This window comes from Fukomys damarensis, unplaced genomic scaffold (assembly GCF_012274545.1).
Source record: "Fukomys damarensis isolate Sample0158 unplaced genomic scaffold, DMR_v1.0_HiC HiC_scaffold_15, whole genome shotgun sequence".
In the NCBI taxonomy this organism is placed as follows: domain Eukaryota; kingdom Metazoa; phylum Chordata; class Mammalia; order Rodentia; family Bathyergidae; genus Fukomys; species Fukomys damarensis.
Window position 1 is genome coordinate 56,682,322 of NW_022900927.1, and position 27,103 is coordinate 56,709,424.

The 27,103-nt window shown below is 40.8% G+C and overlaps 1 protein-coding gene across 1 annotated transcript in view; it reads right to left on the minus strand.

Moving 5' to 3' along the window:
• Positions 1–27,103, minus strand: part of Ntn4 (netrin 4) — a 101,355-nt gene that overhangs the window by 51,731 nt on the left and 22,521 nt on the right. The window contains exon 2 of the mRNA XM_010629175.3: positions 17,907–18,185. Within this exon, the coding sequence (XP_010627477.1) occupies positions 17,907–18,185 (279 nt within the window). The remainder of the gene's footprint in view (positions 1–17,906; positions 18,186–27,103) is intronic.

Below are 27,103 nucleotides of genomic sequence, written 5' to 3' on the forward strand. Positions count from 1 at the left end.
TTTTTTTTTTTTTTTTTTGGTACTGGGGATTGAACTCGGGTCCTTGCGCTTGCAAGGCAGGCCACCGAACCGCCGAGCTAAATCCCCTGCCTAACTTTCTCTTTTGAGGTCAAAATTTTTCATGTTCACATCTAATTGAGTTTATTTGCTACTAATATTAACTCACCAGTCATTTTTAGCGCATTTATCTTACCGGAAGGAACTCACATAAACGTTCAAAGAGTAATTTGAGAATTATTGGAACACCATATTCATTAAGAGCTGCCCACTTTTGTCACAAATATTGATTCTATGGTGAAGCCAAGTAGATATGAAAGACTGATTTCTTCATATTTGAAGCTATAGACATACGAATTTAAGTGGGGGACCAAATCAGGCAAATTATCTTTCAGATTCCTTGTCGGAAGGTATATAGCTCTTGCCTAGAAAAGTTTTTATTTAAAAAATTTTTAAAAATTGTTGTGTTGTGTAGTAGGATTTGGCCCTAGCAGAGGCTGTAGAATCAGGTCACTGACTATGTCAGGAATGTGGGATGGGCAAGCATTTATCAAAATGCTATTTGAATATATTTAAGTATGAGACGGAAGATGGGCTTAGGCTAATCCTTGGGATCCTTTTAGTGTTACAGGTCTATGATTTAAAGGCCCACTTCTCTCTGTCACTGACATTGGTAGACTACAGGCAATTACCTATAACCCTTTCTTAGGCTACTGGAGAAGACTTCAATAACGATAACGGGTCTTTCCACCTTGCAATGCAGAATCACGGAAAATCACACAAGAGAGAGCCTCAAGAATATTTTTCTTTCTTACCCACTGTGGCACAAATAGAAAGGTAAATAAACATTAACAGTCTCTGGAGACGGACTTTTGTCTATACAGGCAGTGGCTATAATTAAACTAAAATAAATTCTACTCTTCATTTCTTTTTCGTTAATAGCTGAAATATGTCCTTTTTAATAGATTGCATATATAGATGTTTAGCCATACTCAACTCTTTAAAAGCAGAACTTTATATCCAACTTGCATGTTTTACATAACACCTTTCTCATTTGTTACAGTAAAGTCTTGTATCCAAATATCCACTTGTACACCGAGTTTTAAGAAAAACAACAACAACAACAACAACAACAACAACAAAACAAAAAACAGGACACAGAAGGAGTTGCCATTTTTAGCAGCAATGAAATATCTCCAACCCCTTTTTTATTTCTATTTTTATTTATTTATTTTTTGGTACCGGGGATGGAACTCGGGTCCTTGTACTTGCAAAGCAGGCGACGGCACCACTGAGCTAAAAATCCCCAGCCCCTCACTAACCCCTTTTTTACATACGGAATTCAAGTCACTATCAGAGGTGAGTGCACTGAAAAGCCACTAGGCACAGAATTGCTACTTCATTTTTCAATTAATAACTCGAAATGACTCCTGTCCCCCCTCCCCTCCACTCTTTATTTTGTTTTCTGCTTTCTTCCTTCTCTACTTCATGGCTCCCCTTGCTTGTGGCTAGCATGACCTTAGTTAGGCTAAATATTATTCTAGTTCCTCCTTCAGATAAAAATGCACTTTGTCACCCAGAGATGACATTCTCCCCAGTTGGTCACAGTAACGGAATTCCAAAGCAAGATGTCAAGACAGTGAATGTTTGGAGGACTCATATTAACTCAATTCTTTTAGGAATGTCTGATAAAATTTGCTTCACATTTGCTTTCTGAGAACCAAGGGAACAACTCTTTTTTTTTTTTGGCACCCGGGATCGAACTCGGGCCTTTGAGCTTGCAAGGCAGGTGGCGGAACTGCTGAGCTAATTCCCTGGCCCAGGGAACAACTATTTGATTCTCTTGTTCAGGTCCTATTAAAAATGATAATAAAAGTTTATAAAAGAATCGATTTATTTTGTGGCTTAGTATTCAGAAATCCGTGAATTTTATAAATTGAGTAATTCCCTTGGGCTGTGGTTGCTATTTAGATATATGTGGTTTTATCCCTGTTATGCTGCAAATTTGAATTCCAGTGGAAGAAGAATATTCTCTCGGACCATCGCTGCAACTTGAAAAATGTTTGTGAAAAGAGGATATAGACAGTGCTTAGTGTATGAGCCAGAGAAAAATGCCCATTTAAAGGCAGCTGCAGTGTTTCATAAGCCCCTGTTTCGCTATCACAAATGATTTAGAAAGAGGAACAGTGGCATGCGGCAATTTAAGACCTAATGTGAAGGCAAAAACTGATTAATTTCTAAAGAGATAGCATGTCCCTTTTAGAGGAAAGGATTAACTTTGAAAAGAATGAACTTATGCACAAAACGAGACAAATTCTACTAACAGCCTCGCCTGTTGGAACCTGCTCTTATACAGGACAAAAACGTGTGCAACAATTCTACACCCAACTTTCCAACGGAAAGCACTGTGAGGAAAACATGCCTTTTCACTAGTGAGAAAATACGCCTTTTTCCCATTAAAGGCTGTGTGTTTTAATTTAACAGAAGAAGCAGGAGCTCTGTGGTGAAGAGGACGCCTAATAATGGAGTCTGATGAGAAAGGAGGCTTGAAGCTCACTGTCAGAAGGGCCCACAAGAGCGAAGGCCGAACCTTCCAAACCCTTGCCCAATAATGTAGGTAGCAAGAAAGTAAGCACAGCCGAAAAGCTCCATGGTTTTTTCTTTAGTCTCTGTTTGAATGCTGGAGAAACAGCTCCTATCAGAAAGGATGGACACTAAAATAAAGAAAAGTATAGGGCAAGGGGAAATCCAGTCACAGAATGAAAACTGGCCAGGGTGGAACTGCTCCCCCCATCTGGCTGGGAGTCTGAAATTCTGCCTGGAGAGATTCTTTCCTTTAGTTCTTATGGTGCCTCAGGTTCAGGAGCTGCCTACAGAAATACGTTTACCCTCATGAAGGGGCAAATCTCTAAACTGCTAGTGAAAATGCCCGCCAGTAGGCAGTATAACCAGCCCCCAGTCCTCAATCCTGTGCCTGTGCCTGGACTCAGGTGGCTTCAGGAAGGAAAAGGGATTTCCTGGTGCAGGGGAATTTTAAGGGGAGAGAGAAAGACCCAGAGACAAACTGTGCCATGACCCTGCGCTGACTGACAGATCTGGAGAAAAGCACGGATGGGACCAATGCAAATTTCACAAGAAAGTGTTAAGCATTTATACTCCATGGGGATCAAATACCATGCGATATACCTCTCTCCCCTAGATGGTAAACACTGGCAGGGAAGAAACTAGATTCAATTTCTTTTAATCCCCACAAACTGGCATATAATAGGTTTTCAATAAATATGTGTGTGTGTTTTTTTTGTTTGTTTTTTCCTTCATTCAGCTGATATATATTTAATGGGGCATTGAGAACTGAAGTTACTGAGCTTGGTCTCATTTTGAACACTGCCAAGAAATTTGAGTGCTACTTTTGCTTTTAAAGTGGGACTGCGATCCTCCGACTGTTTGTCACCTTCAGCTTTGCCCAGGTACTTCCTGTAAAGGATACAAGCGCATCTCTGTAAGTCCAAAATTCTGTGTCTGTCCTCGAGATGATGATCAGCAGTAACAATAACAACAGGAACTAATCTTGTAAAGCTTTTACGATATACCAGGCGCAGTTCTGGGCATGGTATAAATATTTGCTCATTTGCTTTACACAAACACTCCTGAAGGCAGGTATAATTATTATTGCCCATTTTCATAAATGCATAAACCAGGACCCAAAACATGGAAGTACTTTGCCCAAAGGAAGGAGTGGAGCTACTTGAACTCCAGCAGTCTGACCCCAGGGTCCTCAAGTTAATCACTAAACTTCTTTGCTTTTATAAGGCCCTGGAGAGTAGCTTTTGAGGAATCCACATTAACCAAGTCTCTTCAGGGCAATACTTAGATGAAATCGGTGTACCCCAAACCACTTTGTCCTTTAGGAGCTCTTCAGGACAAAGCCTGGTTGGCAGTGTTGAAGACAAATACAGGAAGATACCCCAAATGTCCCACGACTGGCACGAGCAAGTTCAGCCGATGTGAGGGTAGAGAATGCTTTCAGATATTCACCAGAATCGTGTAAAACCTTTCTAGCTGTGCTTTGAAAATTCTGATGTCTCCTAGGGACCTTCCAGGCCACTGGAAGCATGAACAAGTCCTCATGAGAAATGCCATTAATAAATTTACAAACAGAGATGACAACAGGAAGGTAAATGGGCTTCTAAAGGAAGATTTTCTCATTGTGGACAGAACCTCCTTTAGTTACTTCTGGTTCTTATCGGATAGGATTTGGTAAGGACTGTAACACCATGGAGGGGGGTGACTGTCACCGTCAGCTGTCTTTTAGGTTATGGAGAATAATAAAGGAGACAGACATAGTCATGACACAGCTGGGAGGCTGCCCTAGGAACAAAGGACAGACAAACTCCTGGACCCTTAAACTGTTACTCATCAAAAGCATGATTTGAGTTTACTCTTAAGGTAGCCAGGAACTTAAAAGGGGTTTTCATTAAAAAGCCATGACTTCACTCGGGCCTGCACATGTCCAATAGGTGAGTACAAGTAGAACAAAGCTTGACCTTCATTTTGGGAAAGCGGGGTCCAGTCCTTCTGGGCTCTGTGGTCATCTGGGGAAGGTCTGTCTATGATTCCTAAATCTACCCAGCCTAGCTCACTGTCCTTCGAGACTGAGAACACCTCTGCCCAGAAGTCTCCATTCTCTAGACCTCTGGTCACTCTGGATTCCAGCAGAGCCTTGTGACTGAGATTGAGGTTCACACCCCATAAGGACCCCTCTCATGGGACCCAAATTGCCCCTCGGGTCACAAGGATGCAATTTGAACCATCAGACCCGGACAGAGATCGTGATCCAGTGGACCCTGGCCCACCTGAGCCGGCCCTTCAAAGACAACTTCCAGCTTTTGTGGGCCAGTCTGACTCAGGGATCAGAATGTAATCCCTCCAACTACACAAGCTCGAGTCTTTTCCTGTCTTCTTTCTCCAAATTCTAGCTTTTCCTGTAAATCTCAGCTTTAGTTTTTTGTGTTTTTTTGGTACCGGGGATTGAACTCAGGTCCTTGCTCTTACGAGGCAGGCAGTGGAACCACTGACCTAAATCCCCGGCCTTGTGTTTTAGTTTTAATTTCCATTTCTACCGAAGCAAGTGCCCACACTAGCCAGTGACATTACTACTGGGCAACCCTGATGATTCAGGTAAAATTTTAGATTAAGATGCCTGGCTTATTTCCATTTTTTTTTCAGGTACAAAAATTTGACTGTCCAGAAATTTCATTTATTTATTTAAATGAAAGTTTATCTGTGTCTTTGTGCATGCTATTTACTATAAAAAAACCAGAAGTTGATGGAGTATCAGAAGTACACACACACACACACAATTTGCAAATGCTACCACATCTGTGTACTGCAAAATGTGGGCATTGATTCCAAGACTGCTTAAAGTTGTGATTTAGCCCAGCTTTGTTTTATAGGACTACAACTAGAACAAAGAACTAAATCAAGTTTTATGGCTTTTCTTTCAACATACAACATGGCCACTTTTGTAAATTTGGATGATTTGCTAAAACAAAGCAAAATGAAAGAAAAAACAAGAAGAGCTCCCTGAATCCAGCCTTCTTTAGAAAGGAGGACAAAAACTGCTCCACAGTGGAGACAAGCATTAGTCGGGCCTTGCAAATAAATTGCAAAACATTTTGAGTTTAATTTTTCTTTTCAGTACTGAAGATCAAACCCAGGACTTTGTCATGCCGAGCAAGTGCTCTACCACTGAGCTACATCCCCAACCCTCAACATATTGTTTATAAAATAACCTCACTTACAAATCCAACTGAAAAACATTTTAAAAAGCCAAATTAAAGAAGGTTTTAGGTATTCCCATTGTTCTACAATGAGCTTTTGTCTCAGTAGCATTTTTTTTTTTTTTTTGCAAGTTAACAGTGAAATCTAAATGTTGGATTTGTTAGTAATTTTTAAGTAGGATCTTTTCTTACCCGGAGAAATTATTTTCTAGAATAAAAAAATCTTTCTTTCTTTGAGCCTAAGGATTTTACTACCAGAATGACCTTTCTTTGCATGTGTCCCTAACAAATCAGATTCCCGCTACTGGAAAAAATTGCGAAAACCTCTGAAATTCCCTGTCATTATTTAATTGCATAGGATTGTCTTTTATTTGTTCTCTGTTTCTAATAGGTTTGAAAAATTATTTCTGACTTCTAGGCTTTGAAAAATGATTTCTGTCTAACAGGAAGTTTATTTGAGTAGGTCCCACAAGGGAATTCAGCTGGTGTGCACAAATACCTTGGTTTCAGATCTGCAGCCCTACCGTGTTAATAAAGTACAGCGCTGTTATTTTTAAGAGACTTAACTTCCATGTGTGTAAGACTTTATGGCTTTAGAATATCAATGGGCTCTTTTTCTGCTCTACAACAGCCACAGTTTCGCCAACTGCAAATACAGAGGGAAAGAAGACAAACATCACAGATTTTTACTGAAGTTCTTGTCCACAGGCAAATTTCGAGTTTCCTCTAGTCATATGTAGGAAACTGCCAAAGTAGGCAGCTAACTAATGCGAAATTTCTTTCAAGCCAAACTGCTGCCTGGTTACTAAGCTCAGTTTTGGGGGCAGCTGCTGCAGGACCACTCGGTATACGCCGTCTCTGCCCTTCATTCAAGCTCAGTTCGGTCCCATTTTGCACTTCAACTTATATACTTTGGCTTTTCCAAGGCCACACCACAAATCAGGGACAGAACAGGCACAGAACTCTCAAAAGACTCGTAAAATATTAGAAACGCCATCTGAGAGTCATGGAGGGGGGTTATGTCCCCTCCTCACAAACACCTACAATAAAGTCTTATAGTCTCAGTTTTCATCTCCTAATACCTCCTTCATTTTAATAACAGAGAAGGAAATTGCAAGGGCGGAATTAGCAATGTATAATTTCTAAGGTGCCATTAAAAGCCCCAATGAGATATTAGCTAAGAACCTGGGAAACGGGGTGAAAGTAAAATGAATGGAGCCCACTTTGTAAGCAACGTATCTATTAAGCAGGGCTGGACATGGGAATGACAGAAGGTTTTGTAGGGTCTTGTTCCATGTCTTTTAGGATTTAGATGAGTTTTTATAATTAGTTGGGGGCCAGGTAAATTCTATTAGAAATGCTGTGGGGATTATTAAGTACTTTTCACCTCACTGACATTCATTTGCTCAATGTGTTCACATAGCTTTTGCTTATTTTAAAGGAAAATTCCTTGTCACAGACTACTTTGCATTTTCTTAGAAGGTTTTTAAAAATTCCTTCTAGCTCACATTTCCCACTGTTTTCCTTCTTCCTTGACAGCTCTGTTTGACTGTCACTCAGTGTTCTATACAGTGCGGAGGGTGTTACAAAAGTTGACTTGTTTAAGATAAATGAGCCCCTGATTGTAGTACAAGAAGCCAGTTGCTAGGGTATATTTTCCTCCATAGGTTCTTTTTTTCCTTTTGAATCAATTCATTCAGATGCTTCCCTTCATACTGAACATTGCTTATTTCTAGGTGATTGTAAAACACTCTTCGTTACTGAGTGTGAAAGACCAAGATAGAAATGACGGATTTATTAATGTTATGCATGCAGTTCTATCAGAACAGCGAGCTATCCAGAAATCTGTGATCACCTGTGTATGTCTACATTCAACAGCCACAGGTACTAAAAACATCGGTTTGCTTCAAAGCCAACCATCCAAAGATACTGTTTGTTTGTTTGTTTAAAAAAAGTCAGTTTAATGACTGGGAATTGAAAAGAAATATACTCATTCTGCAAAATTCCTACACAACCCATTATGCATTTTTTATTTTGTCTCCTTTTTTTGGCTATATAAAAATGTTTCTTAATGAGATAACATTCACATGAAATTCATCTCCGAAATCTTTTTTGGGTACAGTTGAGTGGTTTTCATTATTTTCAGCGCCATATGGTCGTTAACAATAACTCTAGAGCATTTCATCACTCCAAAAAGAGTCATGACCAATAGGGAGTCAGTCCCTGTGTCCCTGAGTCTCAGCCCCTGGCAGCCACCAGCCTACTTTTGTCTGTATGGATTTGCCTATTGGAGACATTGCATATAAAAGGAATAATACAACATGTGGGCTTCCGTGTCTGGCTTCTTTGGCTTAGCATAAAGTCCAGGTTCACTTGAGTGGCAGCCTACTTGACCCTTCATTCCCTGTACTGGTTATATAATATTGCATTGGCAGACGCAGCCTATTTTGCTTATCTGCTCACAAACTGATGGACATTTGGGTTATTTCAACTCTTTCACTGCTATGAACGATGCTGCCGTGAATATTCATGTACAAGTTTTGTGTAGATGTGCATTTTCAGTTCACTTGGGCATAGACTCAGCAGTAGGATTGCCAGGTCTTGTGACAACTCTACATTAATTTTTTTGGAAGAAGCCAGACCTTCCCCCCTCCCACCCCGCAACAGAAGCAGCGCTATTTTACATTTCCTAGTGGACATAAAGTGATGTCTTATTGTCATTTTGATTCGCATTTCCCTAATTACTAAGAACATGGAGCATCTTGTGTGCTTTTGTGTGTTTGCTTTTTGAGACAGGGTCTTGCTATGGATTCTGGCCTGGCCTTGACCTCACTGTGTAACCCAGGCTGGTGGGAGCTCTTGCGATCCCAGGTTCACAGGCAGGCACCACCACCCCGGCTAATTGTGTGTCTGTCGACCCAAGGAGCAGGGCCTTGATTTCCTAGAAAGGTACTGAGGATAGCAGTTTGAGTCCCTGACAATCTCGTTTCAGTCCCCCTGCACCCTGATGGACAGAAGGAAAATGATGCGTGGGGAAGTGAGCTCCAAAATCTCCTGTTGATCAAGTCCTTTGGTGGCAAAATGTAGCACGCAGCAAAGAATCAATTTAGTAACATATCAGTCACTTAAAAAATGTCTTAGTTGGGGCCAGGGATTTAGCTCAGTGGTTTGGTGGCCTGCCTTACAAGTGCAAGGACCCAAGTTCAATCCCCTGGTACCCCCCCAAAAGTCTTAGTTGCTATATTAATTATAAATATAATGTTTTATGATTACATATTATTATTATTATTTTTGTATGTTAGAAAAAAGAAGCTAAGCTTAGAATGGCCCTTTTTTCCTTTGGTACCAGGGATCGAACTTGGGACCTTGTGCTTGCAAAGCAGGCGCAGAACCACTGAGCTAAATCCCCGGCCCTTAGAATGACCCTTTAAAGTTAAAATTTGAGAAAGGTGGAATAGAAATGAATTTCCTTACAACCCAGTAAATCACACTAAACATGTTCCAAAACTTTTGTGCCATTTATACTCCGAAAGATAGTTTAAGAAAAAAAATGGCAATATCCTAAAACAATCTGTGTGTTTCTCCACTGCATCACTTTTTAGAAACCCAATAATTGAAAAGAAACACAGTAGACAATTTATTTTTTGGAAGAAGTGAGACTGGAGTGAAGGTAGAACAATCAGTCTGACTTTCTTAATATTCGGATGACTGCATCAATTTATAAAGCATGTTCAAGAGGATTTCCTTTCTTTGATGTAAGCTAAAATGTATTATTCATCTTCATTGCTTTCATAAGATCACAATGATCATCAAATGAAAACAGTAAGTAGTTAGAGAAACTCCACAAAGGAGTCCGAGGTTCTTTGCTTAGCATTATGGAAATAAATGTGACATGAAGCAAACAAATTTTGGAATTAGATACATGGGGTTCTCAATCGTCTTGGACAACATCCTTCATAGCAAAACAATTTTCCACTTTTAAAGATAGAATAAAAATGTTGAACCTATGTATTTGTTTGAAGATTAAAGAGAATGTATATGGATGTGTGACATAATCGAGACCATTATTAGCATGATTATTATTAAAGATGATAGGCCAGGAGTGGTGGTGCACTTTCGTAATCCCAGCAGTCTGGGAGCTGCAGGCAAGCGGATGGCAAGTTCGAGCCCAGCCTGGGCAACTTAGTGACTTAACGAGACACTGTCTCAATAACAACAATGAAAGTTTAAAAAAGGGCCCAGGATGTGAAGTTATAGGTCAGTGGGAAGGTCCTGAGTTCAATGCACAATACCAGAGAGAAGGGGGGTGGGGAGAGATCTGAAATGAGTCTCTTAATTTTAAAAGGTCACCAATTAATTCCTCTGCATATTGACCCAGGAGATTTTGAACCTATTACGTATCACACATTATGAATGTCCCAGTTAGATATTTTAGCAGATATGAAAAGCTGGATGTGTAAGCAAATAGCTACCATGCAGTGAGGTAAATGTAACTGAGAGACATTGGGGAAGGTGGGGGATGCTTGGGATTCTGTGTCAGGGCCATTGAAACTCCAGTTACTGACAAAAGCTGTATAGCTCTTTGTTTGGGATGTTAGTGAAATTAGGTGGCAGAGTCTGGAGCACAGCTACCCTCTCTTCTACTCCAGTGTAATCCCACAGGTAAATTCTCCTTTTGTTACATATAGGAGTGAAGTGGAATTATAGACAAGAATGAAAACATAGATCTGCTACCACTGAGTTCCCCTGTGTTCAGTATATGGGCACATGGGGTCTCCTACTCCCTGTCCTTTCATGTATATGGGGAAACTGCATCTGGCACACAATGAAACCGGTGCCCTTTAGGATCCTGTGAGCTCACTGGGCTAGCTAAATTCCGTGGGATGCAAAAATAAAAGGCAAAAGACACGCGGTCAGTGTTTCTTCTTATCAAAACTGTCAGCATCATATATAAAATATTTAATGGTAAAAAATAATCATTTATAATAATGTGAGCTCTTTTAAAGCTAACAAGCTATTTTTTAAAATCAATTTTCTGGGTTTTATATCTAAAGGACTAGAGAAGAGCTAAAATGATATCGGAATTCCATATTACTAAAAGAAATCTTACTATGAGTCAAAAAATATGATAGTCCTTCTAGATCCCCATATGGGCTTTATTTTATTCCATTAAAATATTTACATTGCTAAGATATAATGCAGCTGTAACGCCAGTTATAGCAACAATGTTTTGAATGCTAAAATTAGCAGACTTTGTTTTCCTTATGATTTAGAATGGCTATAAGTTTTCTTTATCTTCTGGAATTCCTATAAAGTGTGTATGAGTGTGTGTGTTAGTCTTATGTGTCTGATCAATAAAATTTTTCCTTGCCTACCAGGCACATGGCTGTAATCCCAGGTATTGCAGAGACTGAGGTGGAGGATTGCAAGTTCAAGGCCAGCCTGGGCAACTTAGTGAGGCCTTGTCTCAAAACAAAAGTTCTGGGGAGTGTAGCTCAGTGGTAGAGCGCTTGCTTAGCATGTGTGAGGCCCTGGATTCAATCTCCAGTATCCACCCCTCATCCAGATCCTCTTGTGAGGCAACAAAGACTTAAATTACAGTTTATCTCCTACTGAGTGTCATTGTTTTAGGACAAATTTAAGTGTATTTCCAGCTTTTGCAAAACTGGCAAGACACAAATGAAATACTACAGAGATGCAACAGAGTCACACACCTATGCACAAACTCAGCTCTTCTCTTCCCTTGCCGTTTTCTTCCTATGCCTGCCTTATTATATTAGCAATGAAATTGGGAGACTCAGTCTTCGAGAGAGCTCTGACTCCAGGCTCCCCCATAGCCACAGTGTGGATTTAAAAATGCTATACCAAGAAGGAACTGTTTACGAGAAAATCTGCAGAGTGAGATCTAGGCTCTCCATACCCTGATGGGAGCACTTTAAAGTAAGAAAAATGTCCAACTGAAGTTGGTTCTCCTTGATAGTTCAAATCTGTTAAAGAGATTCATTTGTGTATCTTTAAAATGCTCCCATTTTGATTAAATATATACACTTCACTTTCCGCAAAGCATGTTGAATGAAAAATACAGTATTTTGGAGAACCGATCTTACTTTTCCACCGGTTTATATTTTACTTTCAGAGATATCAACTCTGACACCAAAACTTTAGCGTTTAGGTATTTTTATCCTTTCCCTTCTCTGGGAAATATTTAAAGGACTATACATAAATATTTAAATATTCTGAAAAGAACCCTTCCCTGAGTGTGAAGATTTTTTTAGGGTGCCTCTGGTTCCGAAGCCTTCTGATTTTCAACTCATCACATAAAGAGAGTAATTAATTGCTCCTTGCCCAGTGAGTAGTCAACTCACGGTGAAGCACTCTTGGCAAAGCTATATTGAGCTAACACCGCAGTGCTCACAAAGGAAGGCGAAGGCCTTGCGATGAGTTAAGGACAGTCTCTCACCCACTGTGTCAAACTGGCGGGCTTCGTGTTTTGTTAAGATCAGGAATACATCGTGTCCCTGCTGGTGACAGGATTACCTACTCCTACAGATCCTACGGTCACAAAGAAATGGGTAGGGTTGCTGCTGCAACCTTTCATCACCAGCAAAAACGATGTGGGCCTGGTGGCACACACCTGCTATCCCAGCATTTGGGGGGCTGAGGCAGGAGGATCGCTGTGAGTTCCAGGTACATAAAGAGTTCAAGACTGGCTTGGACTATATAATGAGACACTGTCTCAAAAAACAAAACAAAAACAAAAAAATAAGTTAGTAGTAGAGGTAAAAGTAAAGGATAGTAAATCCAAAAATTCTTCTTCTAATAAAAACTAAAGTTACTCATGCCTGAACCTTCCAAGACAGCCACTTCTGAGTTATTTATTTTGCAGATTACTCAAAGTTACTGCTTGCATTCTTTTTCTTTTTGGGCCATTTCACTAATTGTTGACAGAAAGAATCAATATTAATTTCTGGCTCCATGTTAAAAATAAATGATCTGTATAGCCTATCCCTATAAGCAGTCCTTTTTTTTTTTTTGTACCAGGGATCGAACTCCGGACCTTGTGCTTGTGAGGCAGGAGGCGGAACCACTGAGCTAAATCCTCGGCTAAGCAGTCCTTTTAATAGATTTTTTTTTCTCTCGGTAGTGTAGTCTATCGGAGGTGGAAAGGAGCAGTGGTAAGAAATCAGAGTGTGATTGTTCTATAACTGTGATTTCAAATAATACACTAGTCTCTCTGTACCCTCTTTTCCGTTATCTTTAGAATAGATAAGGGTTATAAGGCTCAAGTGAAGTAACGCATGAAAAAAGAACTTCATAAGACACAAAATAGTTAAATTTAATGGTGAGAATTGTCTCTGCGTATTGCGTCCTTATGGAGTTGAGGTTCTGGGGTCCATCCAGAACATTGTCCCTGGAGTCTGTCCTTTTCTTCCTCCCATCCTTTCTCCCTGCTCTTTCCTCTCCTCTTGGTATAATGTCAGCCCTGGTTCCATCCATATCCTTCAAAGCACAGCACTGTGAGAGAGAGAGAGCACTGGTGCCTGACAGGTGGGTTTAAAGTGTAGCCCAACCCTTTGGGAAGTCAGTTAACATTTTCAAGCTTCAACCTCATATATGAAAGAAAAGCAATGATAATACATTAAATGCTAGGGAAGATTAAGTTCAACAATATTTGTACACAAGACCTGGCACACAGTAAGTATTTAATAAGGGGTAACTGCTAGCATTTATAATTTGTGATCGTTCATTTCTCTATGCTCAGATCTAAAACTAGCTTACAGGTGTTCTTTTCAAAGGTGAATATATATTTTAATGTATAAGGAGTTTTAAAATCCTAATTTAACGGTCCTATTTAATGACACGCTGTTTTTAAAAGCTTCTGTCCTTTTTCTTAAGGTCTTGAAGAATCAAAAGCTTTCTAATTACATGCTTTGCTTATTCACCGTACAGTGAAGAAATTATTAAAAGAAAATGAAAATTATGGTCTTAAATCAGTTCTGAGTTTATAAGACATATGAGATGTGCAAACAAATACATAATTAAGTGTACTCAGATTCAGCTGGGAAAAACTTTTGGAGTAAGACTGTATGAATGATTCTAAAGTTGTGTCACAGAGCTGGGTGATACAGTAACATTATCCTCAGGCCCTACTAATATGGTTTCACAGATCACATGTTAACTTTTAGATTTGGAGTGCCTTAGTTGCAATACTGACAGTCTTTTCTAATCAGTTGCTGACTGCCAAAGAAAAATCCACCATCCCAAGTGTATCTCAAGGCATTGAGACAATTCTCCACGGCACTCTGAGGCCTCTTTGTCAGCCAGTGGGTGAAATTTTAGTAAAACAATGAAGTGTCCCATGTACTGTACTTTCTTACTACTGCCCATCATCCAACAGCTGTGAAATCACCACCCGCTGCTGGAAAAGAGAACGAAATGAGCAGGCTACAGCTGGCACGGAGAAGAGCGCTTAAGAACCCTTTGTCAGGTAACTCCCGGGATCTCAGCAGACTGGAGTCAAAGTACAGTCTTCCTCGCCACAAAACCCTAGCTTTGTAAACATGTCAAGAGCACATGAGCTATGATTTATTGTGTCCTTACCGGGGAAGAAGTGTAAATGGGAGGAGCAGCAGGAGCAACTGAGATAATAAATATGCAGTAATAGTAACAGCAACAGAAGAGGGTCTACCGTACCCCAGATATAACCATCAGACATCAGTCCTCACATAACCACAGAAGCAGATGCTTCTTTTGTGTTTGTTTGTTTGTTTTGGTACCTGGGATCCAACGTGGGCCCTTGCACTTGCAAGGCAGGCAGCGGAACCACTGAGCTAAATCCCCGGCCCGATGCCTCCTTATTTATTGGGAACTGAGGGTGGGGGAGATTAAGTAACCTGATGAGTCGGTGCCCCCACATTCAGGGGTTTGATGGCAAAGCTAGGTCCTCGTCCTTGTACTGTTTTGCCTTCAGCAAAGGGAACAGATGCGGAAAAACTGAACTGGTGAAGGCTAAGAGGAAGAGATCTTTGAAGAAGGGGAAATCGGAGGGACTTGGAGCTACTGTAAAAGGCTATAGATTTGGATCTCTCTTCCTACTCCCTGCTACCAGAGAAAGGTAATGACCCTAAAATCTCAGATGGCTAAAGAAATGGACCCACGGTCATGTCCCTTAGCTTCCTTCATTGGCCATCATTGGCTGTGAAGGACTGCCCCGAGAATCAGATGTCACTTTGTTAAGTCCTCATCCTAGCAACAGAAGTGGTTCCAGGCGAGCTGTAAGAAGAACAGCGTATTCCAAAGAGCCAACCCTTTCCAAATTTAAAATCTGAAATCAGAAATGTTCCAAAACATGACACCTTCGGAAACGTCAACATGGGACAAGAGGAAGATTCCATCCCTGGCTTTTCGAGAGGGGTTGTAGTCAAAATATAGACCCACTAAAAATAGTGTAGAAAAATATCTTTGGCCTGTGTAGTTAAGGTATAGAAAGCATAAATGAATTTTGTGTTGAGACTTTGGTCCCAGTCTCAGGATAGCATTCATATATAGTGTCTGGAAAAAATCCCCAAATCCAAAGCACTTCTGGCCGCAGTCACTTCAATAAGGGATACTCAGAATGTACCAGCTCCTTATAATCCAGAAAAAGATACAGATAAAAATATAATTGCACTTTAGCTTGGAGGGTGGAAAACTATCTGAAACCAGAACAGCTTACATCCCCAGCCTCTGCTTCGGTTAGTATAACTGCTTATAGCTTTGCTGCTGCAACTGCTAAAGGCTTTTTTTTTTTTTTTTTTTTTTTTTTAAGAGTAGATAAAGCAAGGATTCTTGTGGAACTGGATCACCAGAAGCTCACCCAGGCTTGACCCTTTACCCTGTTTGTATCCTATACCTGGTCCTAGCTCTGTGTTGGGCTTGGCCTGGCTCTGGTACTGGCTTACGGGGCTACTGCCACTGCTATAGAGGTTCAAATCAGTAGGGAAACTGAGGAGAAGGGAACCAGAAAACTACATTATTTTAATAGGAAATTGCCCTTCATTTCAAAACAGCATGAGATGCATAAGAAAATGAGGTTTTCATTCTATAGAGACCTCTAGGATGGAGAAGTCTCATGTTAACATCCTTTCAGAATGGAAAAAGACTCGCTGTGCTTTCACTTGGGCATTCGGCTCCTCTTTACAGGTTTATAATCTTCCTGCAGGATGGATGGAGTAATTTTACTTTAGGGCTTCTGCAAAAGTCTCCAACTTTGACTATTTAGCGTTTGTTGAATTTAATAATATGAAGAGAAACTTCAGGAATTTTTTTCCCTACAGCCTTAGAAAGCATTGGTAACTCTGAAAGTTTACAGAGAACTTACTTAAAAAAATTGCTTTTAGGGACCAGGGATGTAGCTCAGTGGCTCCGCTGCCTGCCTCACAAGTGCAAGGTCCTGAGTTCGATCCCCCTACCAAAAAATTTGAAAAAAAATTTTTTCAAATGCACGCTCCTGAATGTTTTCTAAGGCTCTTGAGAACTCTGGTAATTTAGTCTGGTTGGTCAGGGATGTCTGGGTGGTCTCATACACTCCACAGATCCTTACCGAGGGCCGACCTGCTGCTGTGCTGTGGCAGCTCCTAGGCTCCTTTTGCTCAGGAGTCTCTGTGGCATGGTCTTTAGGGTTTGGATTGGAGGACACAGTCGAGGAACTGTGCACTCTCCTTCACTAATCCGCTACAGTATAATGGCAGAAATCCAAGCGCATTCTACCTTTACACGATTCATAGTCTAAGGTTGACATATCTCTAGCCTATCTGGGATATTTTCTATTTGAGCCCTACCGGAAGCTCATTAGCGAAGACACACCAAATTATTCCCTTCTCTGAAGCAGTGCTATTTTTGAAGCAGGGTTATTTCAAAGGTGCTTTGGTGGTTGGAAACTAGTGGGAATAGGAGGGATTTTTGTTGCATAACAGCGGCATTTTCTCTGACTCTGGGAGCCCCAGATTCACTTACAGAAGTAACAGGCTGCTTCTATTTTCATTACTCTCTGGCCACTGTCCTAGTCATCTGAGCCCCACCCCCTCCTCCACCCCTATGCTGCTCTGTATCCCAACCCAGCCCAGCCAGCACCCACTTGTCCTGTTGGCTAAGTGGACCATTGCCCTGGTGGTCCCATATTATCAGGGCTCCGAGAAAGAAGAGAGCACGGAAGGAACCCTTGAGGAAAGGCAGGAAGGATACTCAGGTCTTTCTAAAATTATGTCTTTTTTGTTTCTGCTTTGCTTTGCTCAGAAATACCAGAGCCACACAGAAAATGAAAGAGTAAGAGCACGGTCCTACTTCTTGTCTCCTTGCCTCATCCCCATGCATAGCTCTGGATGAGTCTCAACAAGGTGCTTGCTGTCTGAGCCACCAGATTTCGTTTTTGGAAGACGGTGAAATGAGGACAAATAAACAATGACACTAATTTTTCATCATCCTCTTATTCCAGTGTTGCTATCAGTTGATCAAACACCTCCCGAGCACCTTCTTGGCTCAGATAACGCACTTTGTCCTGAAGATACAAAGATCATACAGTTCTTGTCCTCAGGGAGTTCATGATATCCTGGGGACGCGGACAAGTAAACATTCAGAGGAAAGCACAAGGAGGTGCGTGAACACAGAAGAAGGAGGGGTTCACCTTGCCTTAGGTAAAGGGGGTAGGGCTGCTCTTCACAGAGATTTATTATTCTCTGGACAGCAAAGATACCAGGCACTATATTGAGGTTCTTGTTTTCCTTTCTTCAAAATCTACTCAGCAGTGGTTCCCACTTACTATCAAAGCTGGCTTCTAGGTGATAATACCACTAATATGATTATGCCTACCCCTCACTGCTGCTCACTTTACACTTCATATCTGAAGGTCATGGTAATAAAAATTGGTATGGGTGTTTTCCGAGGGACTTGTTGTAAAACTGAAGATTAAAAACCAAGTCGACAGGTACTTTGTAGGATGGGTATGGAGTTGGAAGACTGCACCAGTAGAGGAAGAAACCAGAAGAGATATATTAGGCCTATATCAATTCTCGAGGAACTTAGATCACTGGTGTCCAAAGCTGAAGCTAGCTTGTGCTTTGTTCTCCTTGGAGGAGGATTTCTTTCACCTACCACATGGGATGCTCCTGGGGCCTTGACGGGCCTGAAGCCATCAACAGGTACACACTGATCAGCGTGGCCATTGCAGTAGCAGCTGCCCTTGACAATGAAATCATAGATTGCGTAGTGTGTGAAATGTTGAGGCTTTGCATTCAGGTCATTTCTCTGGCAGGGACAAGACTGTCGTTTCAGCAGCTGCACGCGGAGGTTGGTGATCTTCAGCTGCTCCTGAACTTTGGCACTGTAAGGGTTTTCTGCATCATACGGTGGTGACAAAGCTCGGAAAATAACCTGTAAAGAGAGAAAAAAAAATGCCATTTGTGTACAGGACTGTGTGCAAACCCTGAATTTGTTTGCCCAGTGTAGTTCCAGTTTGATTTATGCCTTTTGTTATCTGTGAGTGATAATGCGAGGGTTTCAGACCTTGACCACATCCGGGAAAGAGCTGCCGTTACTCTGAGGAAGAGATGTGCTGCCTGTTTGGATGCAGAAGACGTGTATATAGAGCAACCAGCAGAGACTTGGCTCTTGGGACAAAAGCAGCCATGCAGAGTCCTAGGGGAAGGAACAGCAAGGTTAGAGGCCCCGCCACAGAGTCAGGCTCGACTTGTTTCAGGAAGAACAACGTCAGTGTGACCGGAAACCCAGGAACAGGGAAGAGTGGCTGGGGAGAGAGGCAGGAAATGGATGCAGAAAGACAAGGCGTGGTTGAGTTACTCGACTCTAGTGGAAGCCACTGGAGGCTGGAGGCAGAGAAGCGATCGGATCTGGGTGCTACATCTTCAACAACTGAGACCTCTACTTTCATACAAGGAGGAGAATAAGGGCTGGAGGCAGTGGTAAAATATGTGCTTAGCATGCGTGAAGCCCTGGGTTCAATCCCCAGCACCTGCATAAATAAATAAATAGTAAAGACTATAAACAGGAATACCAGTTAGGAAGCAACTGCAAAATCAATATTGAGGAATTTATATTTCTGAATGAAGTTTGGCCCTTTTAAAGACCAATCAGTTATTAACTGAAGCTACAAGTGCTACAAGTGACTTCTGGTTCTTTTCTGGAACTGCCTTCCAAGCTTGTGGCACGTTTTTGGAATTGCCTTCCTGGTAGTGAATGTATTTCCCTTGAGGGTGAACTTGATTTGTGAAATTAGTCAACAGTCCCTTAAAACCGTGTGTAGGGAGAAAAGCAGTGGGTCAAGTTAGTTAATGGCACTTGGTTAAATGTGAGGTGTCTTCTTATTGGGTAAGTTATAGGTGGACTCTAAAGGAAACTTAACTGTCCCTCAGTGAAATATGACAGCGGAGCAGGGAGAATAATTCAATTTATACTTGGCCTTTATACAGTATCCCGACTGATTCTCGGTAGTCAAGAGTTGGATCGCCTCAGTTCTTCGCTTAATCTTTGAGACAGCTAAGGTGGACTGTCAACTTACCTGGCTTGGGGGTTAGTAGGGCATTGGTAAACCGTACTTGTGAGTGTCTGGAGGGGTCGCGGAGGTGTGATCTTTGGCACCGTATAGTGATCTTAGCTCCTTCCTCTTTGGCAGTGCTCCCCTGTTCTGGTCCTGGCCACCATGGACGAAAGAGCTTTGCTCTGCCACACCCTTCCCCACGGCGTTTCTTCCCTAGAGCCAGCCAACTGTGGACTGAGCCTCCTGCAACCGTAAGCCAAATCAAGCCTCTCTTCCTTTAAGTTACAGATGCTGGGTATTGCATCCCAGTGACGGGAAAGCTGATGAACGCAATCCCCTACTCCCACCAAAGTCCTCTCCTGTCCTTCAGGATAAAATACAAAATCTTTACGATGGCCGCGCTTCCCTTGTGTCCTTAGTACTTATTACCACTGAACATTATATTTGTAGTTGTTTCCTCCCTTTACTGTTGTCCCAGTATAGAAGGTAAGTTTCTCAAGGGCAGCCACTGCTGTGTCTCAGGACAGTGTCTGGAGCATAGTAGGTCTTTAATAATTTTTTGGTAAATGACATAAGTAATTATTAAATTGTTACATAATAGGTGAACATTCAAAATAATTTCCTTATACAGAATCCCAAGCAGATTCACAAACTGAATTTCATGTTAAAGCACTAGAAGGTAAGAGGCAAGATCTTGTATTCTAATAACAGTAATAAATAACTAAATGCCTAAGTAGTATATGCATTTTTAGATGTTTTTAAACCTGCAAAGCTTAGAAAAATATTATACCTTAAGTAATATTCGGCCCCATTTATCCATATGTAAAGTGGTCGAAAGTGATGTATTAGAGAATAAAATTCTCCCACAAATAATATGTCACATATTTGAGAGTCAGTGTAGCAGTTTAAAGACAGAAATCAGAAATGAAACATGTTTCATATTTTGAAATGCTAAAAACAAAAACAACCTCCTCCGAGACCCAACCCCCCCAAAAAAAAACAACCCCCACAAAACATTGAGTCCATTGTGGACTTCTGGAAAATATGTCATCTCAAACACTAGGGCTTCATGCACATGAAGAACTCTCATTTGAAAAAATCATGTGGCCACTCCCTATTTTATCAGCTGCAGTGATACAAAGACACGGAAAAGAATCAGTCAGTGGTAACTAAATAAAGATTCCACCGAAAAAGTCTCTGGGCATTTCTCTGCGGCCTGCCCACCCTTCCTCTTCTGAACGCTGGCGGCAGCTGCTTGTCTCCCCGTTCCTGTGACTTATTTGCCCTTGACATTTGCCACAGCTCCCTAGCCCTCCCCACCCTGCTCCTCCCGCACCCTGAGCTGTCCAGGGCACCCACAGTTCAAGGAAGATCTGTCAAGGTTTGGGGAAACTCAGCAGCTCTTTCGCTTCCTGAACCCAGCCGCGACGGCTGAATGGCGGCTCTGTGCTTGGTGTGCATGACACCGCAGTTGGCACGCAGATATCAGCAGGGGAGGGGCAGCGTGACCCCCCAGGCTGCCGGCTGGAAACTCGACGGCAGAGTGCCGCAGACACAAAAGTGAACGGGAATTTAAACCGTGAAATCTTTCTTCCAGAGAGGAGACGCCTTCATCTGATACCCTGGGCAGTGGATGTAGCCTGCATCAGGAAACAAAGAACACGCCGATCCAGATGCTTCCAAAGCTGGCAGGTCGCCCTTTGGGTCCCACCCACGTTTTCCTCAGTCGTCCCCAGGAGAAGCCTGCACAGAGCTAATGCAATGAAGTAAGACTGTGTAGAAAGGCTCTGTACATCAGCCCTTTCTGAGTTTTGTTCCCATGAGGACTTGGATGCACCCATGGGCTCAACATTTCTCTGTCCCCTGTTGCTTCCCAGTGAACTCCTAATGGGTATATTTTTAAAAGCCAGAGATCAAGTTTTGACTAGGATCAAGCATACTTTGACATTTGGATATTTCTGGCCTGTTCGTGTTCTTGGCTGGTACTTCATGTCCTCAAGTGAAGTAATTTTACTATCACTAGGGGTAATAGTCTGCCCACTGTGGAAAAAATCTTATTTAGAATGTAGAAGACAGTAAGTACCTACAACGTGAGCCGCCCCAAACACGATTAGGGTTAAGAGGTCTATAAGATCTTCCTAGCTAAACTTCTGTTGTATCTACACATATAAAATGCAAGGTCAACCCCTTTGTATACCTTATGTGTATTCTTCCAAGTCAATAAATGTAAGTGGCCCTCAAAGCGTGGCTCCCAGATCGACGGCATCCCCAGGGAACACGTGAGAAATGGGAACTCTCGGGCCCCATCCCAGAAGAACTAAAGCAGAAGCTCTTCAGGTCTGACCCCCAAATCTGTGGTTCAGCCAGCCCTCCAGCTGATTCGGATGCCCAGTAACATCTGAGAAACACTGCCGCGTCATTTAAAAACCTGCTTGGAATTCCACTGTACGGATGTGACATGGACCTAGGCCAGACAGCTGGGTTGCTTTCAGCTTTTCCGTGTAACCAGCCACAACGAACAGCTCTGTAGCTAAGACATGTGGGCGCAGATCACAACTTCCTGCAGACACAGTTCTACATGTGAAATTAGTGGGTCAAATCAAATGCATCATTTAAAAAAGATCTGACCTTCTGAAGGAATCGTGGATCTTTTCTACCTACCCTGTGGCGCCTTCACATTTCCCTGGTTTGTCTGACTTCTCTGAGCCTGGGATCCCTGAAACTCTGCCCGAGGATCCGGATTCTCTGTTCAGGCTCTGCTACTTCTTGGGTTCTAGAGGAAATGTGCAAGGCTGACAAGTGCTACACACCAGGAAACTGCCCACTGAATCTTTCTTTACTAGACTTTTCACAAAAAACCTCGTTAACACTGAGAATTGCTAAAAATGGCCTTTTATGTGTTATTTTTTTCTGAGATGGAAATTTAGCAAGAATCACAATGTGATTAGATAAGGAGTAAATGTTAGGTACACAATCATCAAAGAGTTCTTTAGGAATCATACTCGTACCTTACTTACTGCTCCACACCTAACATTTCACTGCCTATATTGAATCATAATAATCCAAGAAACAATGAGAGTTTATCAAAATAGACCATATGCTGGGCCCTAAAACAAATAGCACTTGTTTTTGGGAAAGGGGTACAGCTTAAGGGCAGAGCACATGCTTAGCGTGTGCAAGTCCCTGGGTTCACTCTCCAGCACCAAAACAACAAAAGAAAAGAAAAGAAGAAAAGCAATAAAAAAAGAAATTACGAAAAACTTAGTTTCTGCTTTGAAAACCACTATTTCTTTTTAGCTCCCGGCTTGGGGGCTGTTTTGGTGTCCGTGGATTCTCCATCCCGCGTCTGCCCTTGGGCCTGTTCTCTCCCCGACGGCGCTTGCACACTGGTCTATTGTTAGTGCCTGTTTACTTGTCTGCACTTCTCACTCGACTCTGCTCCAAGGGTAGGGAGCTTGTTTGGTTAACAGCTGTGTCCCCCAGCATGTTCCACAGCGGCTGGCACATTCTAACGTTTTCAAATTACCACTGCGGGAGTAAATAGACTATTTCTCAAATTTCATTTTAAAAGGAGAAGCCTAACGGGGATTCGGATTTAGAAGAATTAAGAAAGGAAGATGCTCTACCTGCAAGTTGGGCACTGTCGAGGAGGAACAAGTGCACGCACGTACATGTGTATTTACGCCTATGTAAAAATATGTCGTACATTTTCAAATGGCTTTAAGGATTCCTTCTTGTCTGTAGCACACAAGATTTTTCATAGCCTTAAAGAAAAGGATCTGACAAGCACAAGCAAACACCCACAGAAATGCAAATATTAGATCTTGTCCGTGGTTGCTGGCCTCATTTTCTTATTTACAAAAAATGAAAGCTTTAGGAACATAACCGCCTTTGTTCTTTAATGATATTTAAAATACTAGATATTTTTATGTTCTTATAGAAGCAGCTTTTGGCTTCAATTATATTCTCTATTATTATATTTCATTAGTTTCTGCTTTTATCTTTATTGTTTACTTTCTTTTGCTTACTCTGGGTTCAATTTGTTTTTCTTTTAGTGGTGTCTTTAAGAGGAACCTGAGATCACCGATCTAAGATCTTTTTTCCCTACTTCTTTTGTTACATTCTGCAAGTTTTGACGTTGGATCTTTTTTCATTCAGTAGGAACCTGAGATCACCGATCTAAGATCTTTTTTCCCTACTTCTTTTGTTACATTCTGCAAGTTTTGACGTTGGATCTTTGTTTTCATTCAGTTCAAGACTCCTTTCTGTGTTTTTTTTGGATTTCTTCTTTGACCATGGGTTTTTTCTAAGTATGTCAATTTCCAAATATTTGGGAACTTCCCAGTACTTTCTTGGTATTGATTTCTAATTTAGTTCCATTGTGGTCAGAAAGCATACTTTGTGTGATATGAATCTCTTCACATTTATTGATACTTTTTTAAGGGCCCAGTGTATGGTCCGTATTGAGAAATGCTCCTTGTGTCCTTGAAAAGGCACCAAAATCTCCAATTATAATGATTAATTTACCTATTTCTCCTCGCAGCTTTTACTTCTTATATTTTGAAGCTCTGTTATTTGGGTGTATAAACATTTAGGAGTTTTACATCCTTTTAATGAAGGGGCTTCTTTATCAGTACAAAATGTCTCTTTCTTTTCCCCTGGTGATATTCTCTACTTTCTTTAGAAGAATTAGCATTGTATATCTTATTTCATAATTCACCTTTTAACTTAGTTATGTTTTTATTTTTAAAGGTTTCTTGAAGGCAGCAAAGCTGACCTTTCAAAACTTTTTATCCAATCTGATGACCTTTAATTGGAGTATTTACATCTTTTACATTTAATGTGATTATTGATATGGTTTTGCTTAAATTTACCATGTTGCTACTTGTTTTATATTCCCTTACCTTTCTTTTTCTGTCTTTCTTTAGGCTGAATGATTTAGTCTTATCTCCTTTTTTATTAAATATTTTTGCTTGGGGTTTATGGTATATACCCCATCCGCCTTGCTAGGGACTGAATGAACCTATGACCACAGAGATGCTAGACAAGCTCTCTGCCACTGAGCTATTGACCTATCACAGTCTTCCCAATACTGGACACTTATTACAGTGTACTCCTATCTCCCCATCCAAGCTTTTTTGTTGATTTTGCTTTTATGTATTATAAATCCTCAAACACATAGTTGATATATTTGCTTTAAAAAGACAATTATCTTTAAAGAGATTTTAAAAATAAGAAAAAAAGATTTTGACCACATATTCATGTTTTCTATGTTTAATGGTACTCGTTTCTTTTTGCAGATCTACAGAGAACTTTTTTTCTTCTGTCTGAAGGGCTTCCATTAATATTTTGTAATATAGATCTGCAGCTGTTGAACTTTCTGTTGGTTTTTGTATGACTGAAACTCTTTATTTCAAGTTCACTTTTGGAAAGATATTTTTTCTGGGTGTAGAATTCTAAATTGATAATTTTTTTTCTTAGTACTTTAAGGTTTCTGTCCCACTGTCCTTTGACTTTAATTGCTTCTGACGAAAAGCCTATGTTCCTCTGTACATACTGTATTTTTCCCCTCTTCAGGATTTTCTCTTTACTACTGGTTTCTAAATAAGTTGATTTTGATGAGCCCTGAGGGTAGATTTCTTCTTGTTTCTTGTTTTTTAAGTTTGTTGCATTTATTGGATCTATGGATTTGTAGTTATGAAATTTAGAAAAACTCCAGCAATTAAAAAAATTTTTTTTTCTGATCTCTTTCTCATCTTCTTTGTGGACTACAACAATGTGCATATTAATTTGCTTGAAGATATCCCACAGGTAGCTGATGTTGTGTTTCTTTTTCTGGCTTTTTCGTGCCTGTCATCTATTTGATCATTTCTATTGCTATGTAATGAACTTTACTGGGCTTTTCTTCCATGGTACCTCATATACTACTATCATTCAGTGTGCTTTTCATCTCAGGCATCAAATTTTTCAACAGTGAACATTCAATTTGCATTTTTCTTATGTTTTCCAGGACTGTGGTTAATGTGGCTTATCTTTCTTCCACTTTTTGAACATTAGGAATAGAGTTATAATAACTATTTCAAAGTTTTGAGTCACTAATTCTATCGCTCATATCACTCTGAGGCTGTTTTCACTGATTTATTTGCTCCTCATGATGTGTTGTATTTTCCTGTTTCATTTTTGGTCTTGAATGGCTTCCAAGCACTGCAAATCATACCTTGTTGGGTGCCGAATAGTTTGGCATTCTTGGGCTTTTTATCGAGGTGCAGTTAAATTGCTTGGAAAGAGCTGGAACCTTTTGAGGCTTATTTTTAATTTTTGCTAGGTGGGACCAAATCCATCCTACAGTTTAAGACACCTTCTTCCCCCAGACTGAGGCGAGATCCTCTAATTATGCTAATGATATGCTACATGCTGCTGGCTATTCCCGGTCCTGTGTGATCTTGGAGGGTGTTCTCTTCGTCTTTTATGTGGTTCTTTCTCTGGCTTGTAGGTGGGACCAAATCCATCCTACAGTTTAAGACACCTTCTTCCCCCAGACTGAGGCGAGATCCTTCTAATTATGCTAATGATATGCTACATGCTGCTGACTATTCCCGGTCCTGTGTGATCTTGGAGGGTGTTCTCTTTGTCTTTTATGTGGTTCTTTCTCTGGCTTAGGTAGTTTTCCTTTTTTATTAATACATGTTTGCAGTGCACAGTTACATTCCTCGTGGGGAGTTGGTGCAGGTCCGTAACACACCTCGATTCTCTTTCCTTCCCCTTCGCTCCTCTGTGCCCATGCTCCTTCTCTTGATCCCCTTCCCATTTACAAAAGACTATTTTCCTATGGGTGACTCAGGCTCCACCCCTGGGAGTCGCTACCTGGCTTTCCCAGATACACTCCTATCATTCAGGATTTTATTAGTCATAGTCTTTAACGGGTCTTCAATTCAGGAAACCCAGCAGCTTTGTCTAGGTTCTTCCTCCCTGCCCTGCAGCCTGACGCTCTCTAGCAGTGAGGAGGTGACCCTGTGGACCCCTCAGTGGCTTCCTCTCTCGGGCAATTACTAAATTCTGCCATCTGTTGTCTGATGCCTGAAAACTGCTTTTCACACATCTTGCCCAGATTTTTAGTTATTTGAGGAAAGGGAGCAAATCTTGTCCCAGTCACTCCATTCTGGATGAAAAGTGAGGTGTAAAACTCCAAGACAGCTTAATTTGTATAAAGTACAATTTATGAAGCTACACATGGGCCCAATCTTTATTTTTATATATAGATGTATAGAACTGACATAATAAAGCTAGAAATGTGGTTATATTTAGTAGATAACAAAGCATGAAAATGAACAAGTTTTCTTATTGGGCATATCAAAGTAAGAAATAAGAAGATAATATAGAGCCAGGTGTAGAGGTGCACGCCTATAATCCCAGCACTCGGGAGGCTGAGGCAGAGGGATCCCCTGTGAGTTTGAGACCAGCCTGGGCTACGAAGTGAGTTCCAGGTCAGTCTCAACTACATAATAATGAGACCTTGTCTCAACACCCCACTTGTTTACTAGTACAGACATTTTTGTGTTTTCTTAAAAGTTATATATATATATATATGTGTGTATACACACACTTAAATCTTGTATGTTGATTTAATAATTCTATTTTTTAGTAATTTGAATCTTTTCATAGGTAAAACCTCATTATAGCTTTAAAATAATTTATGGTATCTATTATAATTTTGATTTTATATATTTTTAGATTACACAATGTTTTGATTCATCTTTATATCATTCATTTCTAATATAATATCTTATAAATCTTC